At 46.8% G+C, this 25,846-nt stretch overlaps 2 protein-coding genes across 2 annotated transcripts; both read right to left on the bottom strand.

Annotated features, from left to right (window-relative positions):
• Window positions 1-220: 220 nt before the first annotated feature.
• On the bottom strand, window positions 221-2,944 carry LOC116801508. Its single transcript, XM_032721649.1, has 2 exons — window positions 2,403-2,944; window positions 221-2,258 (listed from the first exon to the last, which is right to left on the bottom strand). The coding sequence occupies exon 1, from the start codon at window positions 2,851-2,853 to the stop codon at window positions 2,431-2,433; it is 423 nt and encodes a 140-aa protein (XP_032577540.1). The 5' UTR covers window positions 2,854-2,944; the 3' UTR covers window positions 221-2,258; window positions 2,403-2,430.
• On the bottom strand, window positions 2,913-20,736 carry LOC6613601. The gene is made up of 11 exons (XM_032721642.1): window positions 20,511-20,736; window positions 18,350-18,455; window positions 14,379-14,610; window positions 14,160-14,307; window positions 9,701-9,880; window positions 7,886-8,025; window positions 7,585-7,792; window positions 4,887-5,105; window positions 4,445-4,677; window positions 3,635-3,773; window positions 2,913-3,419 (listed from the first exon to the last, which is right to left on the bottom strand). The coding sequence occupies exons 1-11, from the start codon at window positions 20,734-20,736 to the stop codon at window positions 2,932-2,934; spliced, it is 2,319 nt and encodes a 772-aa protein (XP_032577533.1). The 3' UTR covers window positions 2,913-2,931.
• Between the last annotated feature and the right edge of the window lie 5,110 nt (window positions 20,737-25,846).

Here is a 25,846-nt window from a genome sequence, read left to right as displayed (position 1 = left end):
GAGTATATCTGTTTATGCGGTGCCCTAAAATAACGCAGTGTGAGCTGAGTTTTCCATTTCAATGTAACATTAAGGAATCTTGAAACATAAACCACAAAGGACATGTCATCGAGCATGTCAGCACTACACTGGGAAAAAAACTTACCTCGATTAATAATCGAAAACCATGAATAAAGAACCCTTGTTCGTATTTATGTTGTCCCCAAGAAAAATTTGGATATATGCTGTTTAAATAATTGAATACTATATATTTGCCTTTGAAAAATTTACACATAATAAATGCATTTAAATTAATTTAGAAATTAAACTAGTCGGTATATCGACCGCCAAGCGCACCGTAAATAAACAATTTAATGACGTTTGCCGTGATTTCCAAAAGACCGGATAACCATTACATTAGTATATAAGTTTTTACAGTGTACCTTTATTAATTTTTACAAAATGTATTTTTAACTTAATGTCTAATCGTTTTATTTAGCTTTATTTAGCATTACGTTTCTTTAATTTACACAAGTCTTGTAGGTAGGTTCGTGATTTGTTTTTGCTCGATAGTAATTTTTCAGTGGCGGACAGTGTTTTTTCTTGCAGTGTTCGATCGTGTCTTGCTGTAGTTGTGTTTTCAGTGGGCCAGTGTTGGCAAACCGTTGGTGCAGTGGAAAGTCGAAAGGTTTAGAATTTGTGCAGAAAGTTGAGAAATACATACGGACATATCTAGAAGCCTAATGTTATTAAATACTTTTAAATATTGTTGTAACCGCTTGCTTAATTTTAAGTTGTATATCTTTTGTTGTTAAAAACTTCGCAAATTCTTGCACAAACATTTTAAACGTTGTTTGTGTGGAGCGTGTGCCTGTTTTGGGTTTCTTTTCTTTCGGTTTTACTATTTAAACTAATTTTTAGTGTTATTAATGGGTGTCGTCGAGTGTCGAGTGTCTCGTTTCATTTATACTTTATGCTATTTCCAACACGCCTATTGTTTGCCTATGTATCCGGTTGTTTAAAATTATTTAATCTTTGCTGCTGCTTTATTAAACTACTACGAAGCTACTACGTTTAACTCTTAGTAAGTTTCGGGTGATACTAATGCGCATTAAACTAAAAAGGAACATATACATGATTATCCATTAATATTAATTATAAATACGATTTGTTTCTTGTTTTATATTCATAGTGCTTTCTTTATAGTCAGAGTCATTTGTTTGCGGGTAGTACGTTTCGATAAATTAGAGTTAGCATTAAGAACTGAATACTCGCATCCGCGTGTCTATAAATATAAATAGTTGAATATTGAATCACAAATCATTGATGAAAACTTCATTTTTCTTGGTTTAGGCGAAGTCGCTCTGCACGCTCTCTTGGTCCGTTAAATTCCGTTACAATTTTATCATCATTATCTCCCGGGACTTTAATCTCGTGGATTTTCCTACGTAATTTTGCTCAACGCGTCATCGTGTTTCCATCTATAGCAAACAATCTATGTCTATAAGTTTATACACAGAAAATGTACAGTGGGGCTTAAGTAGTGTGAGTGTAGGCGCTTATAGGGTTCATCAGATAGTTCATACTATATAGTTCAGATAGTTCATATAGTTCAGGTTTAGTCGGGGTAGGTTCACAGGCATGTACAGTTAGTTCGCAGATCGCAGTGTTCTTCCCGAAAGAGTACTACAAATCAGTTAAACATTATTATAAGCTAGTTAGTCGTATAGGTGTTACTCAATATAATATTATTTCTTGCTTCGTTTTATAAACAAATTGTGTCGCTAAATGCTAGACCTTAAATTCGTCTCAATATTCTCATGATTTGTGTATTATCTTGTCGTGAGTTTTTTGTTTTTTTTTTTTTTTCTTTCCCATGATGTCCTGGATTCCTCCTTGCAATTCAGCTCCTTGTCATCAGATGCAGGTTCTTCACTACCGATTCCTAAACTCGTATATTTACAGTGTGTTCTTAACATGTTTCATTAGCTACGTTGTTGGCATATTCTCGACCCTACACTATAAATGATTGGTAGGCGACTTGACTTCGTTTTCGATTCGATTTGATTCGTTTTCGATTCGATTCGCTGCGTTTCTTGTTTGCTCAGTGGGTTCAATTGTTGGGCCTTTTTAATCCAACTATTTGTGCTTGACTTTATTTCTGTCCGATTCGCGATTTTTGGCGCGGACTTAACTCGGTGATTATAATTTCGGCGTAACGTCCTCTTTTTTTTAGTACTTGTTGCATTTTCATTTCGATTTCCGTTTAGAGGATATCGCTGTAGATGAAATAAAAGTAATAAAACAAGGGGGTTAATGGATAGTACTTAGGATATCTATCACTTTACTAATTTCTAATGTAAAATAAACTAAATAAACTTTAGAAATATAACTTATTGAATTTGTCTACTAATGAAACTCACCTCAAATCCATTCAATATGGGGTTTTCATCAATGATACCACAGCCTGTTGTTTTGTGCCCTCATGACACCGTTTGTCACTCCGCCCCCCAGTTCATTGTCATTTCCGCATTTGGCGCCGTCCTTTCCGCTGCCGCTGCTGCCGCTCTCCCCCATCTGCCTGGTGACACTGCCCGAAGCCTCGCCTGTGATGGCCCCCGCCTTCAGATGCACACCCACCACCTCGTCGGTGGGTAGGGAAACGGGAACGGGAACGGGCACGGGCACCAGCCCAACCCCATCCACGGCCTTGAGGTGCTGGCGCTGCTGGAGGCCATCGCGCAGGTGCTTGCCCCCCGTGGCGAGTTTGCTGTTGTGCAGGGTCAGGCTGTACTTGGGCTTGCTGCTGGGACCGCCCCCGTATCCGCCCGCCGTGCTGGCGACCAGGCTCAGGTGCTGCGGCTTCTTGGGCATGGTGGTGCTGCCGGCGGAGGCGGTGGCGGCAGTGATCCGCTTGGGAGCCGGGGCCACCAGCTTCAGCGAGGCTTCGAACTAGAGGTTATCGGGGTAGCTGCGGAAGTTATAGGTCCTGGCGCGCTGGAACTCCGCTGCGGCGGCGGCGGCCGAGGAGCTGTTCCCGCTGCTGTACGGATTGATCATGGGTGCGGTGGCCTTGGAGTTCATGGTGCCGATGCCGTCGTCGTAGATGCCACTATGGTCCGGACCACCGGTGCTGCAGTGGCTGCTGTGGCTGTGGCTGCTTTTGCCGCCGCCGCTGCTCACCGTGTTGGTGTTGCTGCTGCAACCACTGCGCTCCGAGCCCGGACCCTTCAGCGGCTTGAAGATGGCCGTGGTGGCGTAGTACTTCTCCATGGGCGGCGGCGGAACGGTTGGTGGTCGCGGGAAAATGCTGCTCAGTGGCGGAGGCGGGGTGCGCCGCACATTCACATAGCCACCACCGCCGGGCGCTCCACCTCCCATTTTCGACGAGGGCATGTAATCCTGCATGTGGGGCACGGCGTAACCACCTTCCGGCACATCTGTGGTCGAGAAACGAGCAGAGAGGAAACGGGGAAAAAGTCAGCTTAGTCAGGGGAATTGCCACAAAAATTTATTTGCATTAGTTGCCGGCGACGCCATATTTTATGACTTTGCGCGCCAGCCAGCGGAAACGTCCTCCGCAGACGGAATGGTGGTTAAAAGGGGTCAAGGGGGAGGAAGTTAAGGGAGTGGAGGTTCGAGGGGGCTTACACACCTGTATAGTCGGGCGTCATGTTACACTGTAAATCATTAACCGCCGCATAGCCGTTCACACCGCTCGTGTACATGTTCACATTGAAGGGTTCGTGGTAGAGACTGTTCTTGCCAATCGAGTCGTTGTCGTCCACACTGGCCTGGAAACACAGAACGCAGGAGTAGGGTTAGTTAAAAGCACACCAGGCACCAAGGACCTTATGCCTTAACTTAACTAAGCAGTTGTATTTAACCTCATGGAGCTATTCAGATTTACACAGAACGTCCTGCTTTTGTGGCTCGATTAAAGGGTTGATTCAGTTATAGCCAGAGTGTCGTCCTTGCACTCGATTAAAGCACAACTTGGCCAAATAAATGCTCCAATCTTGCCACATCTGTTGCATCGACTTCCAGCTGGATAGTTCCGTGTTCCTTTCTTCGGTGCGATGATAAAGTTTTCCGCACACAGAACTCTTAATTTCCTCTCGAAGAAAAACTTCTTTAATCGAATTTGCCCACCTCCAGTGGGTCGAACTTTAAAGTTTCCCCCTCACTGGCCACTTAAGCCTGACCCCCACAAATCAAGAGAGCACGCACACTGTCGCCGGGCGTTGAAAAGTCCCATTAAATAAATGCCGGACGGAGGAGCTGCTCACGTAGGACTAAGCAGTGTGGAAACTCCACGCTACATTGAACAATTATGTGGGAATTCGAGACAGGAATTTCCCGTCCACTACGCACACGTATCCCACTGCCCAGTGCCGAGTGCCCAGTGCCGAAGTGGCAAGTGCCCAATGGCCGGTGCCCCATGACCACGCTATGGTCCACCCACCTTGATGCTGTTGCCGTTCGGACGGTGCTTGTCCACGTTGCCGCCGAGGGTGTTGGGATTGAAGCTGTACTGGAAGGCGTCCAGGACGTTGCTGCCGCGGGCCCGTTTCGTTCGCGAGACGATGAACAGGATGATGGCCACCAGGAGGATGATGATGGTGGTGAGGACAACGATGACCACACCGATGAAGTTCGCGTCGTTCGGCTCCTGATCGATGGGGCGTGGCGCAATTACTGCAATGGAAGCGGAAAAGAGCAAAGGGCAAATTGAAATTTAAATTAACAAACGCGCGCGTCGAAACGAAATTAAATGTAAATATTGTTCAACTAAATAATTAGCCAGCATCCATCCGGAGCAGTGAAAAACCGGCAAAAGGACCTATCGGGGGCGCATTGGCAAAGTGAGCTGTTAATTGGATTTATCATGCTTTCCAGCTACTTACATTGCGGCCCGTTGTTGTACTTGTTGTTGCCACCGACGGTATCGCCGCCCGACGCTGCCACGCCCTCGCCGAGGCCTCCGGCCGCGCCGCCCACTCCGTTGGGATTGTTCCGGTTGGCCTGGTACTCACTGCCCTTGGTCTCATCGTGGACATCCTGCGCCTGGCTGGGCGAGTTGCTGCGCTGCTCCTGCTCGTCAGTGAAATTTCCCATGGCGGGCACTGGGGATTAGAGGGCAAAGCGCAAAGAATTAGATTGGAGCTCATTGGAAGCCATTCAAGTAACTGATAGATATAAGCGGATTACGGCAGGATCCGCTTTATAGCCGGAGTATAGAGCCCTCTCTTCTAACCCAGCGGCAAGTAACTATAGGGTATAACTAATAATCCACAGATGCCATTTATATATGTTAGCTTCTAATTAGTGAGCTTAAAGTAAGCTAATTTGCCGTCCGATTATCCATTTCATGCTAACACTTTTGTAACCCAAAATAGCTAATATCCTTTGAAGCAACACCTGCACCTTCGTCCATTGCCCACCTTCATACAGAGCTCGCTTTGATCTCCCAGGATTCCCATCCCGCGCAGCGTATGTTTTGCGGAATGATTTTTATCCTGCTAACATCTTGGGGGCATAACAAAACAGAAATGCCATCTCGAGTAGGTGACCTCGTTTCTTAGACAGTAAATGGCGTAATTACTGTGTGAAGTTCTTGCGGGGATGTCGTGGAGTTGAAGCTGCCGTTTTGAGCTATGTGCCTGGATCTCAGACAGGACTGGCTGTTGTCTTTTGTTTCGACACTGCCATTGTCCTTCGGGTGGCAGCGCTATTTTCCCCTTTTTTCGCTTGGGAGTATCCGACTGAGCGACCACAGGGCCATAAAACGTTTAAAATAATTAAAATATTTCGTGCCACATTTATCACACACAGTGCGCGAGAGTGAGAGAGGCGGTTAAGGGGAAAGGACTCCGTGGGTAATGGCGAATATGCCGCATATCCTTTGCCACAGTGCGCAGATCTCGCCGCTGCTGTCGCATGCCCTTTATAACTAATTCCCTTTGTGTGTCCCCGGGGCCTTTCTCTCTGCTCCCGTCATTGTTTTCATATTTTTTTTGGCCTTTGTATTTTTAGAAACCTTTAAAGGCGCATAGTACGACACAACAGCGACTGCAATCACCGCGAGCAAATCTCACAAATTGGGGTTAAATCTGTGTACACTCACTCGCTGGCGCACTCACAGTGCCTGACAAAAATATACGCATACCCTCGAAAGACGCTTCCCTGCCATTTTGAACGTGCGTTTCTTTTGTTTACCCTTACCCTAGTTTCTGACCTCTTCGAGGCCTGCTCTCGAGGCGTACGAAATAAAAAACAGCTGGTTGCCCCTGGTGTTCCACGGCCACAACCCACTCTCCACTCTCTTCATAAGGTAGGATCCCATCCCATCCCATCCCGTGCCAACCCGTACCATACCACACCATCCCATTCCATGTCGTCTTGTGTGCGTGACAAATGCTTCGTGGCGACGATTCTGTTTTCTGGCTAGTCATGTAATTGCTGCACGAATGCATGAGGAGCACAGCATGGGAGTTTGGTTTTGTTTATTGTGGTTTCGTTTCTGGTTATCCTTGCTTTTTGCTCCCTGTTCCCACAAAAAACATTTCGCCTCGTAATGCTTTCGGCTAACCACTCAGAACTTCTGATCGTCGAGGATCATTCGAGTGGCATGTCCATTATAATACCGAACTTAAGATGGCTGGGTTCCTTTGTGTGAGCTTGCTGAGCCTCTTATGCGTCTTAGGAATTTTGGAACCTTTGTTGTCTTTCATTTCGAAAACCTTTTCTAATATAATATTTTCCCTCCCCTAGCTCGACTAATTGACTTATAAAAACGGAGCTCAGTTCGATTTATGATCAACTTCCCTGCGTAAAGCTATTAGGTTCCCCTATCAGTGCCATCCCAAATCCAAGTGCCATCTGCCCGGAAAATGTAAAGTACAGGAAATCCCTATTCATACGGCACGCTCTATTGAGCTCATCAATCAAACTCATCCCCTTGCCCTATTTCACACCTAACAACGGAGGGATTTACGTGGATTCTCCACCGAAAACACAATGAATTTAAGCGATCTTCGGTTCACTGACCGAAGTTATAGTAATTGTTAGAGCGGAGGGTTGAATCCGGGATTGAGCCTGGCAGTGGGGAAAATTTTAATCGGGACATGTCGGGATATTCATGGAAAAGTAAGCTGAAATGCAATTCATAGTTTCATCTACCCTTGAGTGTCGGATTGTTTACATTTTTGCAAGCAGACGGGTTTTGCGCATTCGATTGACTTTAGTTTTTCAGCCGGAGGAAAATGTTTGTGTTCGTTTATCTCGGGGCCTTTCCCACTCATCCCCCCTGCACTCACTACAGTCCATTGTTATTGGCCAAAATGTTGGAAAAATGTTTTATCCCCTGTTAGGAGTAATGCACTGCTCCTCCGCCCAACAAATCCCTCAGCCCTTAGACGTTGTGTTGTCGCATAATCGAGAGCTCGAGAGTGAAATGAAGCTGAAAAATGCATTTGTACGTATGCAATTCCATTTCCTCAAGCGGCCTGCCTCACTTGGCAAATGCAATTCACTGCAATTCAGTGCAATTCTGTGCCAGATTCATTCGTTTTAACGTCCCAGCATCTCACGTGCCACACTTACCGGATATAAAGCTGATCTCGGAGAGCATAATCCATTTGACGGCAAAGTACAAATTGATTTTCAAATATTTGCCCACCCGGTGGTGCAGCTTGATGGTCACATCCCTTGCATGATCCATTATCGTATCGGGCATATAGGAAAATTGAACGGGTTCACCCGAAAAGTAGCGACCTCCGATGCTGAAGAACACCTTAGCATGCACAAATACCTGGCGAAGATATGGTATATCGTTTTTAGTTGACTTATAAATAACATATTTGGCTATTAATTTGGTATTTCTAAGACTAGGCTACGTGCCCACCTGAACATCCTTGGTGAACATATTGTTTGTGTGCAGCACGATGGCACTGAAATTGCGAACCGTATCGAACTCAAAGACTATTTCAACCGGTTTTCCCAGCAGTCCGGGCGTATCGTTACGCCAGCCAATCCATTCATAACCTGAAATGAATAAAAACCCATCAAAATGAAATAAAATGAACATTACCATGGAACGGGGGGCAGAAATCAATAGAGCAGCCCTGCGGCGGACTGACATGTAAAGCTATTTAAGTCCCCAACCTGGCATTGCCAATGGCACATTTGGGGTGAAGTTTTCCCCAAATGCCCCCAAAACAAATAAATGCTCACGGCAGGCGCACGAAAGGGGGTTTTTTTGGGTTTGGGTTCGGGTTTGTGTTTTTGGGTTTGAGGGTAGACTCTGTATAACTAGAAATAATGGCCAATGCGACATTTTAAGCCATTTTTTCTGCAGCTGCCTTGTTTGCGTGGCCCTAATTTCAGTGGGGTAACGAGTCCCCTACGTGGGGGGCTTAGAGAGGACTTCAGGGGAGGAAACCCCCTTGAGCAGAAATCATGCAATATTAGCTTGCAGCCACTATACTCGTATGCTTATGGGATTGGAGGGCAAGACCTAACTAGAATTTATACAATGCCGCCTCCCTTGGGGCATGCAACACCCCGCCAGCACGGCGGAGTATTGATTCCCACTTATAATGCAAATAAGCAGAAGACGAGCAAATAGTTGCCATAAAAGCCGAGATATGGGAGTGCCGCGAATCGAAATCCGAATAAGAATCGAAATCGGAATTATGCGCCGGAAACTTTGCCGTTGCAATGCGTTGCCTTTATGACTCCGTCTCGAGCTCGTCTCGAATTTCCGCAGACACAGCGACTGCATGTCTAATTGTCCAACCGAACTTTGCTCCTGCGTGGAGTTCTCGATTCTCAATAATTTCGATTATTGGCCATTTGCCAATCCATGGGGCATGTGGGGCATGGGGCATGTGGCATGGTGGGCATTCAATGGAAGTCGCGCGGCGGGGCGAGATGGAAAAATATAAACTGGCTGGCTTCGCAAATTCCAGAACTTTTGCATTTTTGGGGCGGAAATGAATGCCAGAGTTGCCATAAATTATCAACTATGCATAATGTTTACATTTTTTACTGCCGCCGCCCATCGGCAGAGAGGGGGCGTGGCAGTCTATATCTTGGCCTGGTATCCGGCAAGTTTTACTGCGACGCCAGCAAATGGTCCAAAGTTATTATTTATTTTTGCTTATTGTGTTGTGCAGTCAAATTATTGGCGAGGCCGAAGTTTTCCCCCCATCGATGTTCAATGAAGTGAACCTTCGACGGCGCAATGGGGATCAGATGAGCCCCATGCTCCACCCGTCGCTGAACTTTTGTCATTATTCGATGTTAATCAGTTTCTTTCTGTTGCCATAAATCTTTTCGGTTTCAATGGGCCATCGGCGCACTGTGGGCATAAACAAATGGTTCCTCGAATGGGTGAAAGTGAGGGAGAAAGTACTTCAAGATTGCAAATATCTAGAACTAAATATAAATCTATAAGATTCTCGCTATTATGGCATACAAATTCTATTACTTGTATGATTTTATGATTTAATTATCTAAATTCGACCACAGTGCTGAGTGTAAAGTTGTTAGGAGAAAGTTATGGCTGCGGAAGGCAAACCTTTTAGGCTCATAGTTTTCAGTTTCAAACGGGAAGCGGATGACCCAAATGATGGGACTGTTTTAGCCAAGGAAATTTCATATTTTCGGGCGAATTAATGGAAAAGTTTCGCGCAAGTGGCACGGTTCAGTTACTCACCCTTTCCGAATCCATGGATGTCGGTGCGGAAGTTGTCCTTGCCCTTCTGCCCATCCACCAGCTGACCAAGTCCGTCCACATAGCGATCGCCCTGCTCGTTGCCATCGTAGGTTTTATCCGACAGATCCACCTCCATGCCGCGTTGCACGCCCTCCGGAATGCTGTAAGACACGATGCCCTCTGAAAATGGAAGGGAAAGGAAACGTATGAGGCACATTTAAATTTCGAGTGTGGAAATTCGGGGAATTCAAACAAAAAACTTTAAGACGAAAATAACGAAACCCGAGCTGCCGACTAAGGGGATTGAATGGGATGGGGATGGGGATGGAGATGGGAATGGGGATGGGAATTGGGGAAATCACACACAAGACATGTCAAATACTCGTTTCGCGTCACGTGGTTAAGACAAATGTCTGACAAAATGCTGAGTTCTGTGGTGCTGCTACACTTAGCCGAAAAAGTTGTGCGACAGAGCTGAGGAGCAAGTATAAACTTAAATATTTAATAATATTAGGATCTGTCTCAATTGGTGGCTCCAGTGTAGCTGCCTCCCCACTTCGTTGGCCTTAAAACCGCGCTAAATTAAAACTTTCCACTGCGTACTCCCCCAAAGACGAGGGATTCGGTGAGCTGCCCCAGGAGGTGTGGAGCATATTGAGTTACTTGAAACATAATTTCGTTTTGTGGCCACTTTGGAAGCAACCAAGCCTCCCCTCGAGTCTGTCATTCGGTTTCGGTGGTTATGTTGGGCATTAATCGAAGGGGATTGAGAAACTGGCCGGCTATAGTTTTTCAATGTCAAAGTCAAGCGTTATTCTCGGGGGCTGAGTCATGGCTTTCCTTCGCTGGTTGTGCGGGGATTAGCTGGGCTAAAGTAAAAGCGGAAACCAAGTAACCGAAAAGCTAGGGCTTCAATCGAACGAATAAGGATACCAAATTGCCGGCACTCGCCAGCAAACACCTGACACTAATTACAAAATCGAATGGCCGCTCCCACTCCGCCCCGAAAACAATTAGATCCGTTCGAAAAAAAACAACAACTCGGGGTTGCCAGGCACTCGATATAATTATACCCTGTCCGGAAAATAGGGTGCACCGGTTGTGGGGGAAGGGGAAAAACTCCGACACACGCTTAACTAATTCACTAGAATTTCTATTTACACAATCGGATCACGTGGTAAACAGGACACGCGGACAAACAAGCTCGCAGGATACACATATAGATGATAGATAGATAGGCGGCGCAAGGCAGTCGTTTGAATTTTCCAATAATTACCAAAAATCACATAATTACACGTAATTAGAGACCTCCTACGCACTGCCCACACATGCATATGTGGATAATGATGATGGGGCTGCTCAGGTGGGCAAACGACCCTTATCGATCATGATATGGGTGAATGGGAGGATGGTGGCTATGGAAGTGGGTGGTGCGCTCGAACGAAAATATTAATTATTATTCAAGGCCTTCGGACTGGCTGGACCGCCTCGTTTAATTACATGAATTACGTCGGAGCTGGCAGATAAGACCTCCCCCTACTCCTCCCCATCCTCCTCCTCCTCCTCTTCCTCCTGCGACACGATATTAAACCGAATGTAAACGTTATATGGCATATTTAATTAACTGCAAAGACATTCGGGGCAGCGCGTTTTACAATTGCCTCCGCTGCGACGAAGTTCACGCAATGCCAGCTCATGGAAGACCATGGAGCACTGGGGGGCAGCAGGACGGATGCCTCCACCTCCGCTGTCTGTGTGCCTCGTTATTCGCGTGCCAGCATGCGATCCTTATTTGCGTGTCGCGACTGTTGGCCAAAAAAAAAAATGAGCAAAGTAAGGACAAGTCCTTGCTTAAGTGCGTGGAGTTTTTCTTCATTTTTTTTTTTGTTTTTGTTATTTTATTTATTTTTTTTGGTCGCCAAGACAGCGAGCAACTGCAATATATAAAATGTAATTTCTCTCCGCCTTTCTTGGATGTGGCACGCAAGCCAAACGGTAACGGCAACAATGTCAATGCGCTTCTGGCTGATGACTCAAATTGAGGATACCAGATGGATGAATGGATGGATGGCTGAGTGGTCCCAGTGGACTGGCCGGAACTCAAAGGGAATTGGAAAGCAGCCTTAAGTGTGGACAAAGCACTACCCATTTAGTTGCACCCACCTGGCAGCTCCACTTTCAATTGCCCAACCTCTCGAAGCTGAAGTTTCCCTAGGTTTCAACACCCAGATAGTGAGCTAGTGGCTCGTAATGCCCTAAAATGGCCATAAATTATGGGCCCCCGAACAGTGGGTTCCATAAATCGCCGGCTTAACGCTAATCAGTTGCTGGCTGCATTCATAATGCACTCGAGCATATGCAAACCCGATTCCCATTCCCCATTTTTTTCGATTTGACGATATCAAGAGCTGTTGTTAAATCGTAACAAATTCCAGCTTAGCCACGCTTTGGATGTCAAAGTGGGGAGATAATCTCCCTGACTGGTGGTCGGTCGTATGAACCCTATTTTTAACGATTGTGGCGCTTTAACCCTAAACGGAATACTTCGGGAGCGGCTCTAGGTGGGGCCAAAGGGCCCCATTCAAATGCCAGCAGTTTCCAAATTTATGGCCTGAATTTATAAACAATTATGATTCGATTCGGGCATGTTTTCGCGTAATGAAATCGACGCGACCCCAAGATGAAGATTTATTGATTTCTTCGCCCACTGTCCACAGTCCACAGACCACTGAACGTCTGGCACTTGTCTAGACCCATCTGCTGTTAGGGCCAACAATGTGGCCCACTCGGGGCACAATCCATTCCCATCTTATCTTGTTTAATTTGCATATGAAATGCGCCATGTCGGCGGCTCTCCTGTTCACATTCACATTCCCCGTGGCAAATCAAATGATAGTCCGCAAAATGTGAGCGGTCAGAAGGTTTGCATGTCTGCCACCCCCGAATCCACTTCCACATCCATATCCAAATCCAAGTCCCCCGTTTCGTCGCAAATGGGCGTGTCGCAGCAGAAACTCGGTGCTCCCGCGCACACAAATGGCGCCACTTATCAGGGGAGCTCGTCCCATTCCCAGGAGCCAGTTCGTAGTTCCACCACCCCGAAGTCCCGGGTCCAAACATTGCGTTAATTTACGGAATAATTTTCAACTTCCGCGCCTTTTTCCGCTCCTCGGGGGCATTTTGGGGGACTTGGGGCTCTACAAATTGTCATTAGGCGCGTTTCGCTGGCCAGTTGTGTACTATTGCTGCCGGCGGAAAAGTCGCCGCCCAGCCCATGGAAATCATAGAAAAATTTGTTTGTCCAGACTTGTTTCTGGCCGGTGGACTACTTGACAATTGCGTGCAAAAAATCGACAATGTAAAGGTTAGGAGCAGCCGCACCGACCAGGTTGGTCATGTTGTTTGCGTACACTGGGAGAAAGTGTGGCTGCCATTCAAATAATCCCGAACATGCAGTAATGATAGTAATTCGCTAGCAATCTGATAATGGCAATGGATAATACTAATGAGATAATACATTCTCACATCTGATGGTGCATTGTTAACACTCCATTCTAGCAGTGCACTGAGTTGTTTTAGTGTTTTCCTGTTCTTTTTGTTATCGGACGACTGACGGGACATGGTGTTCAGCGTGCCCGGCATGTCGTCGTCTGGGATTTCGATTTCGGTCGGGTCTAGCCGGGAGAATCGGATTGGTATGGGATGTTTTTGCAACGTCTGCACGCGATATATATTTCAAGTACAGTGCTCATGGCGTTGAAAAGAAATCCCGACCATCAAGTTGCGGTGCCCCTATGTTGGGAAAGAATCAGGAATGCGCTACACTTGGTTCCACGGAGCGTAGCAGTCACCTTGATTGGATTACGTGGTTCGGGCCAGACGTTGCCTGGATATTTCTTGTTATGTGGTGGGCATAGTCCTCCGAGGTGGGGACTTGGACTCGCCTGTGGGTCATGCGATTCGGAGCGACTTTGAGGGCTTTCGCGGAACATGCATATAATGCGGTAAGTAAAGTCTAATGAAAATTATGGAATTTTGGGGGAGGCTGAACATGGCAGTTAAATAAACAAAACTTGCAGTGAAGTAAATGGTTTCCTTGAGCTAAAAACTTTTACGTTATGCCAGGAAACAACTGGTATGCTTTAGATGTACAGACACTTTAGCTATTTAAAGTGGCTACGAAACGCAGATCATGCCAGGCCTTATAAGCCATCTGGAACTCGAGCATCTGGACACTCCGCATGCCGCATGCCACGAGTGTCCACAAGCCAATCGTGCGAACACTTAAGCCGCTTTTGCTCTTCTAATTGCAAACAGGCTGCCCCTCGGGTTTGCGGAATGATAAATTAGCGCTGACACTAAAACGCTGTTAGCCCCTCCGCACTATCATTGCTCATGTGTCGAGCTCTTATCGCCTCCACTCGGATTGGGATTCCCCCCCTCCCGCGACTGTACTCACCTTCCCATGGACAACCGACGATCTCGGCGCGCAGACAGACTGTTCTATCGTACTGGCCATACGGATAGATGCGGATCTTCGAGGCGAAGATGATCGGCTGCAGGGCATTCTCCACCTCGCTGTATGTGTTGATATTGCCGGGCAGAATCTTTTGAGAATAGATGGGGGATGGGATTAGCTGGAGGTTATACTTCACTTGGCTTCACAGTGGACACCTACCTCCTTGCCCTGGATGTTCTTCCAGCGCTGCCACTTGTCGAAGCCCGGTCGCCAGTACTCCAGGACATAGGCCTCGGTGTACTCCTGGCCCTGACCCTTTCCAAATCTACCCTGCGTGCGGATCGCCGTGATGACGTGCGTCTGCAGCAGATCCACCTGTAGGTACTCCTTCAACGCATTCGACACCATGTGCTTGGGGCACCAGGCTCCTCCGTTATTATCGGTTTTCAGTCTGGAAAAAAGGGGGGTGCAGATGAAGGCACAAGTTTATTAATCAGACTCTCTCTCTACAGTAGCCGCGAAAACCAGTTGCTGGCGTGATGGTGGGGGTTGGGCATATGGGGGGGGATTTTTATAAATTAATTGACATTAAGCGTTCGGCACCACATGGAGCCCCCCTCCACACACCCTCCCAAACAGCCCCTCAAACGAAACGCTGCCCCAATCGCAACCACTGGCGTTTGTGGTGCGTCGTCTGGCAGCTCGTCTCGTTCGTTAAGCTGTTTGCGGTTTTAGACACAGCAGGATGTTGTCTGTGTAATTAAGGATTAATTTAACCTATTCCCGGACGGACAAACTTTAAGCAATTTTCAGCCCCTCTGCCAAAGCCGTCGATACGTTAACCACTACTACCTCGCCACTCGGTTTATATTTCAATTAAGTTTTACATGCTTGATTGCATTTCGGCTGCCTTAATGCCCGGCCATTACTCATGGCCCAGCTACCAGGCATAGGCATGGGCATAGGCCTAGACCCAGTCAAGTCGAGTAACTCGGAGTAGTCCTACTCCTGGCCTCCTGTTCTCGTTGGCTTCGTGGCAAATTGCTTCATTTGGCCGCTCGAACCGGCGGCTGCCAGCGGGCTATTGGAATTGAATTCGATTGTGATGTTTATTTGCCGGCCAACTGGGATTTTAAGTGCATGCTGCGGACTGGGGAATCTCTAAAAAATGTACATGCTCCGCCCCAGCCTTTGGCGAATAGCCATTAGTGGAGCGCTTCCGCGTGCATTGAGACATCGTTTAGTTGGATTCGCATGGAATAGCCATGCAAATGATGCACTAAGAGGCCTTCTTGCCAAATTCTCTGGCTGGAGAGGCGCTGGAAAATTGTAATTATATTACAGCCACAGTTGAGCAGAGAGGTCAATTTAATGTTCATAAAATAAGGTTTTCCGCCGCGTCCTTCTTCGGTGTCCAAGTGCCCCCAAATGGCAGGCAGGAAGGAAAAAAGACTGGAAAGCGAAGCAAACAAACATCATTTAAAATGCTAATATCCGCAGTTATGTGCCTTTCAACTTGACTTTAATTATTGTTATTGCCAGAGTTAACAATCTGCGCCACCGTCGTCGACGGTAATGAAAATCAAACAGCGCCAACTGTCATTAAACTAATCTCCGTAATTCAATAGCCCCTCATCGAAAGAGATCTGAAAGTTACCCTTCTTGGGGATCAGATTAATTTCCACAGCAGCCGTTATGCCGACAGGCTTATGGCCCACCCGAACCGACTAGCAACTATCCTAGCTGATCCCATCTCTCTCCGAAGACTGAAGAGGGTACACCCCAGCGATCTCCTTACACGGAGGATAACATAACATATTACATTTTCTTTTGTACTTTATAATTAAGATACCACTTGGTCTCATTTATCTTTATCACACATTAGGTTAAGTTCAGAGGAATTACTGAACGATTCCTTTTGAAATCTTAATAAATAGAATTAGTTACTCCAAATTCAATAGCCCCAGACGGGGACCACAAACCGTCATCGCAGCCATCGCGCAGCAGTCATCTCATGGCCTCCCGAGGACCCCGATCCCCGCCAGCAATTTCTCGTAAGTGCATGTCGAGACCCCACCAGCCAGCCCCATTCCCGAAATGAATTACGTCGAGTTCCTTTCGAGCACATCTTTTCGAGCTAGTTAGTCTAGTTAGGTAAGTGCACGGCAGCCGCAAATTATAATGCTGCCTGCACTTTTGAACTTTACTGGTTGACTCTGTGGAACTTTCGGCTAAGCAAATTGCAGTTCGCCTGATTGGGCATGCCGGGGAAATTGTAAGTTAGTTGGCGGGCAAGGAGATCGAAAGACAAAAGAGAAAGTTGCTGACTGCGAGGAGGAGGAGGACTGCGAGTTGGGGGGTCCAAAGTGTTTTCTAGCACTGAATAGTTGCGCCACCGAAGGGAAATTAGTGTAAGGTGAATTGGGCAAAAGTTCTGCAACTTCAACTGGAGCACTCTTTAATTGGAGCTCCAAGGAGCTCCGCAGCTCAGCAACTCCGCTTCACGCTTAATAAATACATACATATATCTTCGTGCAGCACTTAGCCTGCTAAGGAATCGCAATCTGACATCGTCTGTCAATCGGATCCACTTGGCGGTCCCACGGACAGCCGACTACCAATGCCCCACGAATTCTGAGATCTTCCCCCCACCGCACTCATCTGATTCAGTTGGCATTGCCATCGACGACGACCCCCTTTGGCTGTGGAGTCTGCCCGCATGGCGAACTTATCGGTGCCCAGTCCGATCTCAACTTTCGTGGCCCGTCCTCTGCTCAAATGCTCCTTAGTACAAATTCCGGTTAATCTGGCACAGAATGAAGAACAAAAAAATATAAAAAAAAGAGGCGAACACAGCCAAATATATTTTGTTTATCTCCGACGTGCTCAACACGCGTTGTCTTTGTGGTTATATTTTAGTACCGCCATAAAGGGGTAATGTTAATGATGCCTTTGTGGTGGTGCTGGTGTATAGTGTGTGGTGCCTTGGTTGTCAGTCAGCCCTGCTCCAGAGTGTTTTTTAAGTGCATGTCTATAAAGGTGGACGGACGACAGACGGGAGGCACTAAAAGAAGGGCCAAGAATGGATCTTCACCTTCGCTCACTGTTCCTCCAATGTGTGTTTGCATTGATTTCTGGCCATAATTCATGCGGTAATTGACATGTTTATGGCCACGAGTGTGTGCCGGCCCACTCCGCCAAGATATTCCATACTAATTACACGACAAGTCAAGCCCATCCGATGGTGTCATCAATCACGGCTCTGGTCAGCGCAATTGCGAAACTTCCGCTTCAATCTGCGTCCCGCATCGTCTTACTTGGAAACTTCCTGCCCAGGCCATAGACCAAACCCAATGGCCCTTCTGTTTCGGAGGCGACAATAAAATGTAAACAAAGCAAATCGAAATTAAACCAAACTCCAATCCTCAAACTCGCTTGAACTTTGATCGCTCGGCGAGGGAAAACGAGTTTGTGCATTTCAGAAATTGCATATAATTAGCTGGGCAAAGGGCTAAACAGCCTTTCTTCGGATATCGACTGCAGAGTCGCATCCATTGAACGCTGGCATATTCATGAAAAGATTTCCCATCGCCGGATGGGATGATCTTTCATGGCGCTAGTCGAACATCAAATATTATCTCTCATTTTATCGGCAGATATGCAAAACTGGCGCTGGTATTTATTGAAGTTCGATTTCGGTCGCTTTGTATCTGGACTTTTGGTATTTTGATGGGCAAACTGTTTGTGTCATAATATAAATTTCGTTGAACATTTGAACAGCCGCTTGAGTGGTGGACAAAGTTTTCTATTTTATTGACTCTGCCTTATCGCCTAACGAAGTTGTCTATAAAATTAGCAATTAAATGGACGCGCAGGGCAGCGACATCGCAGATAAGCCCCCCACTTTTTCCATGTGGGGGTTAAATGGTTAATGAGCCGGGAGCTGTGGCACAGGCAGGGTTCCAATCGTAAACGTAATATAAAGTCTTGTAATCTCAAAAACCTGATCGCAAACGATATCGATGATGAGTCTTAAAAGGCTAATACTTTGCTGCTGAGAAATTATCCAAGGAGTAATCGTAAAACCCGTTCTTATGCCCCACAGCTACGATTCTTTTTCCATCCCCAGGTACTTTTCCTTTAACCTGCAGCTTTGGGTTAAACTCCTCCATCGGTTTTGGCCAACTTACCTTGCATGCTGAGGTCCAACGAAGCCCATGTCATGAGCTGAGCTCGCTGTGATTTGAGCATCTGTTATGAGTAACGACTCCATGCCCAGGGGCACTTTGCACGTGGCTGGAAAATCGTATTTTTAACATTAATTAATGACGACGTAAGTATTTAAATATAGAGCCAGTGAATTGTGGTCTGCGCAATGCCATCGAATATATCAAAAAGCCTCAAGTGTGTCAGTTTGAGTTTGAAGATGCTTTTAAATGCCCATGTCTGCCGCATATCGTCTCAAAGAATATCTCATTTTGCGTCAACCAAACACTTAATCATTGCCAAAGTCAACTCTGGACTGGCAGACCTTCAACTACCTTACTTAATTTATAGCCCACCAATTGCATTTGCCCTGGGCGCAGACTCCTCCCCCTCCCCCACTCATTTGCCTTTTGATGTGGAGGGAGTCACGAGGAGATCCGCCTGCCCACCAAACGAATCCTGCCTCTGACAGTCGCCCGCTGACATTTTCGACAGAATCAACACTGATTTGACATGACTTTTGTTGCCCGGGCCCAGCGGGCTCACCACGGACCAATCCCAGTCCCAATCCCACTTTTGATCTCCTCCAGAGCAAGGTTGCGTGCATTCGTTTAGAAGTTTATAAATAATCACACGGCGAGAAGTCAGCCAACCAATTCAAAGTGAGCTCTGTGAAGTTACTATATATGTACATCCATCTACACTGAAGTGTAAATGAATCTTATTTTTAGGTCTTTTGACTGTCTAAGTTAATTGCAGCTCTGTGGGACAATATTATTTGCCATTTTATATTCAGAACTCATATGAATACTGCACATAGTGTGTGGTAGGTAGATGGTATATTGTCTCCAAGTTTTCCCATCTCTGCGAAAAGTTAGCTTCCAGTGCATTCACACTTGATTGGGCTTGATAGCCGGCTACGCAAATGAAGAGCGAAGTGCTCTGATGCTGGGATGCTCGGCTGCCTGGATGGCATGGGCCAGGTTGGGTCAAAAGCCAGATCTCACACCCCGACTCTCAATCCGACATGCACTGCATATTGCAAGTGCATTCACTTGGAAAATTGTTGCATGTTTTGCTAACTCAACTCGCTTCGATGTGTCTAGCCCCAACAACAACAACAACAACAGGAACAACAACCTTCGGCAGAGTGCTCCTTTGGCATGTGTTTGCTTTTCTGGTGGGGATTGGGGGGAATAAGTGCAAATACTGCTAGGACAGCCAACGGAGGCAGTCGAGTTCTGGAACCCGAAATGAACATGTTTATAGATTTGTATTTATGTATTTGGCTTGCTTGATTAACTATAAATATTATGGCAGAAAGATTTCATTTTCGTTTCTGGATTGCGGGGCGGCGTGGTATATTGTGGCAGCTGATGTTGCAAGTTGAATGTCTTCAATGTATGTGGTATGTGGCTGTCATAGCACGAAACTTTCGGGTTTATTTTCCTACTATTCGATTCACAATTTCCCTCTTCCGGCATAATTATTGTAATGAAGTTCCGTTCGGAAATCAATGAGGCAGCTCCTTCCAGGCCACTGCTTTTGCCCAGCCCCAGGCATTTGGGGACAACTTTTTACTGGCCATCGTTTCTCGTCTGAGTGGCACGGAGTTTATGAGCCGCCGACATGCGATGGCCATTGAAATGGGACGTAATCCTAAGCCAGTGCGCTATGGCTTCATTAAAGCAGACTCCCATACCATGCCACATCCTATCATACCATACCAAAAGCATACCTTAAATGCGGCATAAAAATGTCAATATGCCTATTAATGAGCCGGAGTTGGAGCTGCAGTCCAGCCAGATGCCCCACAGCCATGTGGGCCCGTTGGAGAGCCTGCAGCGGCGCTTGCGGATGCTGCAGCATGTCCAGTTGAGGACTCCCCGCGGAGCAGTCATCTGGCTTGGCAGAAAAACCCCAACTGCGTCGCCTGTCGCGAAATGACGAGCCGTAACAAAAATGCTTTCAATGTCAATTAAATAAATAAATACAGCCAAGCCAAGCAACAGGGCGACCCTTCAGCGCTGGTCATCTTGGGCGCAGCGTCGCCATTTATCTGGGCATCTTGACATATTCGTTGGGTTATACCTTCTGACTTCTTGACTCGCCTGCTAAGTCAATTCAACTGGAGCCGGTACTCACCGATATCAAATGCCATCGTCGTCGGTGCGCTGAGCATTAAGCAGCCGCTGGCGATCACCAGCGTCCAGAGGCACAGCGTCCAGCGGGGGGCGCGGCATGGAGGGCGGGAAGCGGCGGCTGTGGGCGTGGTCGTGGGTGGTGAGCGGGTGGGGTGGGAAAGGCACTGGCGGGAGAACATGCTGATGTTGCTGGAGGAGGTCGCTTCACTGGGCGACGTGTGCTTCATAGCGACGAGTGATTCTAGAGTGGCAGTGAGATCTGGAATGAAGACAAAAAAAAATTTGGTTAGATACAAACAGAAAAATTAAATATTAAAGTGATGAACTGGGTTGACAATAAAGGTTAGATCATTTAAACGAATGGGATTGGCTACAATTGGGTTAAGGTTTATCAGCCCAACCCCTTAGGTTGGACCACAATCTTTGTGTGCTGCCGCAAACAAAATTTTAATTTTTTGCTGACCTTTTTCTCCGTTTCTCTATAGCGAATAGCAAATAAATTATTACTTTTTTATATTAAATATAAAGGAAATCGATAATTTTAATATTGGCAAATAGAGATTGGAATTTAAGTTAATAATCTAACTCAATTGAATGGCTTCTCATATGTGAATATTTCGGGCACACTTATATATAGTAATTTTCATTGTTTGTTTCAATCTGACTTCATTTCTCTCCGTGTACCTTGTTCTCACTTCGGTTAGTTATCGCATCGTTCTGCTTTAACTGTGCCCGATTCGGAAACTTAATTGCCGCCAGAAAAGCCAAAAGCCTGCCAAATCTGCAACAGCCTGTAGTCATCCTCTGCGTTGACTTTTTCCCTGCTCGACTTGGGGCGGCTTCAATGGATGCAAAGTGAATGTGCGTGACGAGTCAGGGTGGCAGTCAAAAGGGGAGGGAGCTGGGGAAATGGGGAAAATGGGGAGAATGCGGGGAGCCGGGGGCCGGATGACTTTGTGCTTTTCATTAAACATTATTTCGCAACATTTTCTGCCGGGGCAGACATATGAACAGTGCCATAGAAAGCGGCCACAGCAAACAGACTGCCCGTCATCCTCCGGCCGGTTATCCATTCACCGACGTCGACGAGCAAGCCAGTTTTCGCTTTAATTTAACGCCGGTTGGTCGAGGAAAAGCGGGACACAAGCGCATTTTCAGGCAGAAGCTCCCGGAAAACTTATTTAGCTTATGCAAAGCGTGCGGTGCGACAGAGTTGGCCAAAAGGGCCAAAGGGCGGAAAAGGGCCTAGCACAGAGATAATGAACATGCCGCCCGGCCAGTCAGTCACCCGGCAAAGGGACATTCTTGGCCCACTGTTTGTGTTTAGTTTGCAAATTTCTTTTGATGTCTTTTAATTTTAATGGGCTCGGCTTTAGATGAGGTGACGGCAATCCTAAGTAAAACTCATTAGCAGCACAAAAAAAAGGAAGAAATGGGGACCGGAAGCTAGACCCTGCGGAATACCTTCGATACGACCAGGATTCATGGCCATGTCGTCGATGGTGCTGCATAGGTTGTCCTTCTGCTGATTCCGATCTAATAAATGCGCACATCAAGCTTGTCTTGTGTTTTCCTAGCAAAGGTAACCCTATCTGCCCGCCAGGCATGCAAAAACCTTCCACGTCATGGGGCAATTTGTCACGAAGCTGATGCTGCTTGATAGCAAGATAAATCCTATTCCGCCCCCCAACACACACACACACATATGTATGTACATGTGGCTCTGGTCGATAACTCAGTGCTTAATTGCTCATCTTTCAACGTCCAGGCCCAGTTCCCTGTGGTCGGTCCGGCAACAAATTGGAAAAATTCTCGAGGAGCAGAGAATGCCTGAGAAATGCTAGCTGTCGCAGCAGCAACTTGCTGCAGATGCACGATGTAGGTTAAATTAATAGTGACACTCGCCGCTGCACCTGGCGGTGCTTTGATACTGGCGCAGTCGATATCCACTGGCGAATATTTCATAAATTGAAATGTACAGTTAGTTAATTACACGCTCAATTGGTTCGAAAAGAGTGGCATTAGCCAGACCCCATGGCCACAATTTCCACCGCTTGTCGCAGTGTGATTTATCGCCTATTGGAGAGCGAAGATCCAGTCATGATCAGCTACGTATCTCACAGATACGTATCGTATCTGTGCCAGAATGATATTCGAGTTCGGTCCAACGCTCAATTATACGAAACCATCCATCAAAAGGGCCAGCATTTGAAATGTCAACAGATTTCTAGAACAACTTGCCGTGGGAGTCTGGAAACGTAAAAACAAATTGCTGGCCGAGCGCTAAAATTTAAACATCAAACTGTTCGCTGGGCGGACTTCCTGATTAACTCAAAAGGGCGAACCCGAAACAGGGGAAATCTACTAAAAATTCAGCGAATTACACAAATACCATAAACCAATTGATTAATTGATGAAGCACAGTTTTCATGGAAAAGAATCTGGAGCGAACATCAGACGTACTCGAACGTACAGATACATATACATATATGTATCTGTTGTAGTTGTAGGCCACATGGCCCGTCGCAATTTGCATAAATCGAAACACAAAAGCGAGTTTACTGCGCTGGAAATCGGGAGCAAGAGATATTTATCTTGCTCTGCCCGCGACGCTCCAAGTGTTTGAATAAGTGTCAAATTAAATTGATCAATTAAGCAATTGACGTGCTGGAGCAAAAAAGGCAAGGAAAATGCGCCAGCCAGATTTTGCTGAAACTGGTAGTGGGCGGTGGGGTTGTGGGGTTGGGTGGCTTCCAGTTGTTCAAGGCAACTGCTGCACACACAACAAGTGACGCAAATTGTGCAGGATGGGTCGAGTTGGGCGGAAAATGGGGCTGCACTGGGGTTCGCTAGTTGGGCGTTGGGCGTTGGGAGTTTGCCGTTGAAGCACACTCTGGCTGGCTGGTGACAATTTCTGTCAATTCAGCGACGCTAATCAAGCCAGAGACAGCACAGCATTAAAATGGGGTGTTTAGTAGTGGGTTGGTGGGGGGTGAGGGGTAACCCGTAGCCCACTCCAGAACTAGACAAATTGGCTGGCGCTGGGCGGTAGCTTAGATCCAAAGACATGCGGGCCAGTTCCGCATCCCAGCAGACGGCAGGCAGCCAACGTCATATAATCCATCAGCTCGGCAGACAGTTGTTGCAACCGAGGCAGCAGTGGCAGCAGTGGCATCACTGGCAGCAAAGACGACTCGAGCTCCCCTCACTTGTAATCAAATCAAATGACATTGCAGACATGGAAGGCAGAGTCGGAGTAGCAGCAGTAGTAGCTTTGTGGGAGCCCGAACGGAAGGCAGCTGTCTCACCAGGGACGGGAAGTAAAACAAAATGCAACTCGTTGCCAGCCAACACTTTTGTTGATTTAATAATAAATGGAACCTACGATTCGGTTGCGTAGAATGCCCTTTCCAAAGGCCTTAAAGACCTTAAAGCGACGAGGGGAACAATGGCAGTGGGGACCATGAAGAATCACCGCATTGAAAGTTCCCCACCTTCGATGGCAATTTGCATAGCATTCGCAAAGCAAAGACAGTTGACAACTTTTTTATTTGCTGCTGTCTGGCAAGGAAGTGTGCCCTCCCTGCGTGACGTATTTGTCTATTATTGTGACAGGCTCGAAGGACCAAAAAAGCGCTCTCGACGTTGCCAGACGTTTGAAGGGCCGTCGAAAAGTCATGGCGAGGCGTTGCGCCGTATCGGTGGCACTTAAAGCCCGTTTCTATTGATTTTCGACGGCAAACGGCCCAGTTCATTAAAGTCACATCAGGGGCGGATGTACATACCAGCCACTCGCCGCCCACAAACCTCAAATAGACACGGCTACAACTGCTGGAGCAACAAACAAACGGGGCAGCCCACAAATCAACGCCTAACCGCAGGGGCGTCGGACAAAAAAGGGGGAGGGTGCCAGAAAATGGGGGCTGGGGTGGACCGAAAAAACGAGACGCCGCCATTTTGCCTGTCCCCGTCGGGGCGGGCATTAAATATGCAAAAAGCAACATGCGAAAAAAGTGTTGCATACTTTTAGTTGCTGCGTCAAACCGCAAAAAGGCAGCAGAGCAAAGCAGCGCGGAGCGAAAGCGAAAAGAAGAGCTCCCAACAGGAAGCCGGAAAAATAAATAGAGGAAGCAGCACGAGAGAGAGAGAGAAAGGCTGTGCCTGCTCCTGCATCGTTCTTTCTGCCTTTCTTCCGTTTCTCGCCGCCTCGCATTGCTCTCCTCCTTCGCGAGCCATTCATTAGCATAGACACAGAGAAGCAATATTGAATTTCTATGCCTGTATGAGTGTGTGCGGAATGGGGCTCGATAAGAGGGCGTGGGCGGATGAGGCGCAAGGGGCGCAGGGGGCGTGTGAGGTCGCAAGGTTGCGAAAAAATGTTTCACGCTTTGCTGAGCCGAGGAAATCACAGCGAGGCAGTGGAGCGTGCGAAGGGAAAGGCTGCCTGCGGGGCGGAGGGCGTTTGGGAATGGGTACTGACAGGCTCAAGCAGCGCCTTGGGATCAAATTAGTCGAGTTTTTGAAAAAAAACAAAAAAACGAAAAAAAAGTGCGGCAAATTCTAGACTTTATGCATGATAAGTGGCGGGTAAAGTGCTCGAGAAGGGATTGCAGCACGGGGGCAGTCAAAACGCTGGAAATATGAGTGGATAAGGCTGAAGGCCCAGATGGGGCCGACCGACAGTAGTCACATGTCAGTTAGACAAACAGGAAGTTTGAAACGAGGAAGCGCAAGGATATTGGCAGCAGTTAACCGGAGAAGGGGCTTCACAGGATGGGTGGCAGAATGGTGGAAGCAACGAAACTTGCAACTCATAGAGGACGAGACGTGAAACAAGACGAACTGAAAAGTCCAGGAGTGTTGGGGTTAAGGTAAACCCCGGTTGAATGGATACAATCAGGGAGCATCGTACTCTAGAGGATCCCGGCCACAAAGAAGACTTAACTTTTATACTTATTAATATTTCAGGGAACTGACAGGAGTTGACAATCCTAAAGAAGCAGTCACCACATAGATATATTAATTTTTAATGGAAATCTAAAACAAGACGAAATAGAATATTTGTTAAAGGGGAGTTATCAATGTATAGCCTCATAAATAATGTCGCTTTTAGTTATTAACAGACTATATGTAGGCACTTAAACTCCTTACTCCATTTTCAGTACTCTTCGCCGGATAAATTTTCCGACTAGATCATGTAGATACACTCTTATCTGGTAATATGCGCCTTTCACAACTCCTAACGGCATCAAAGGCATTCCCAGGGTGTGGAGGGCATCAAAGCGGATCTCCTGTCTGGCTGCCTCGTTCCTGCAATCCATCCAAAACCATACCCAC

This window comes from Drosophila sechellia, chromosome 2L (genome assembly GCF_004382195.2).
Source record: "Drosophila sechellia strain sech25 chromosome 2L, ASM438219v1, whole genome shotgun sequence".
NCBI lineage: Eukaryota > Metazoa > Arthropoda > Insecta > Diptera > Drosophilidae > Drosophila > Drosophila sechellia.
Note: the sequence above shows the minus strand (reverse complement) of the source record. Positions and strands in the feature narration are given on the sequence as shown.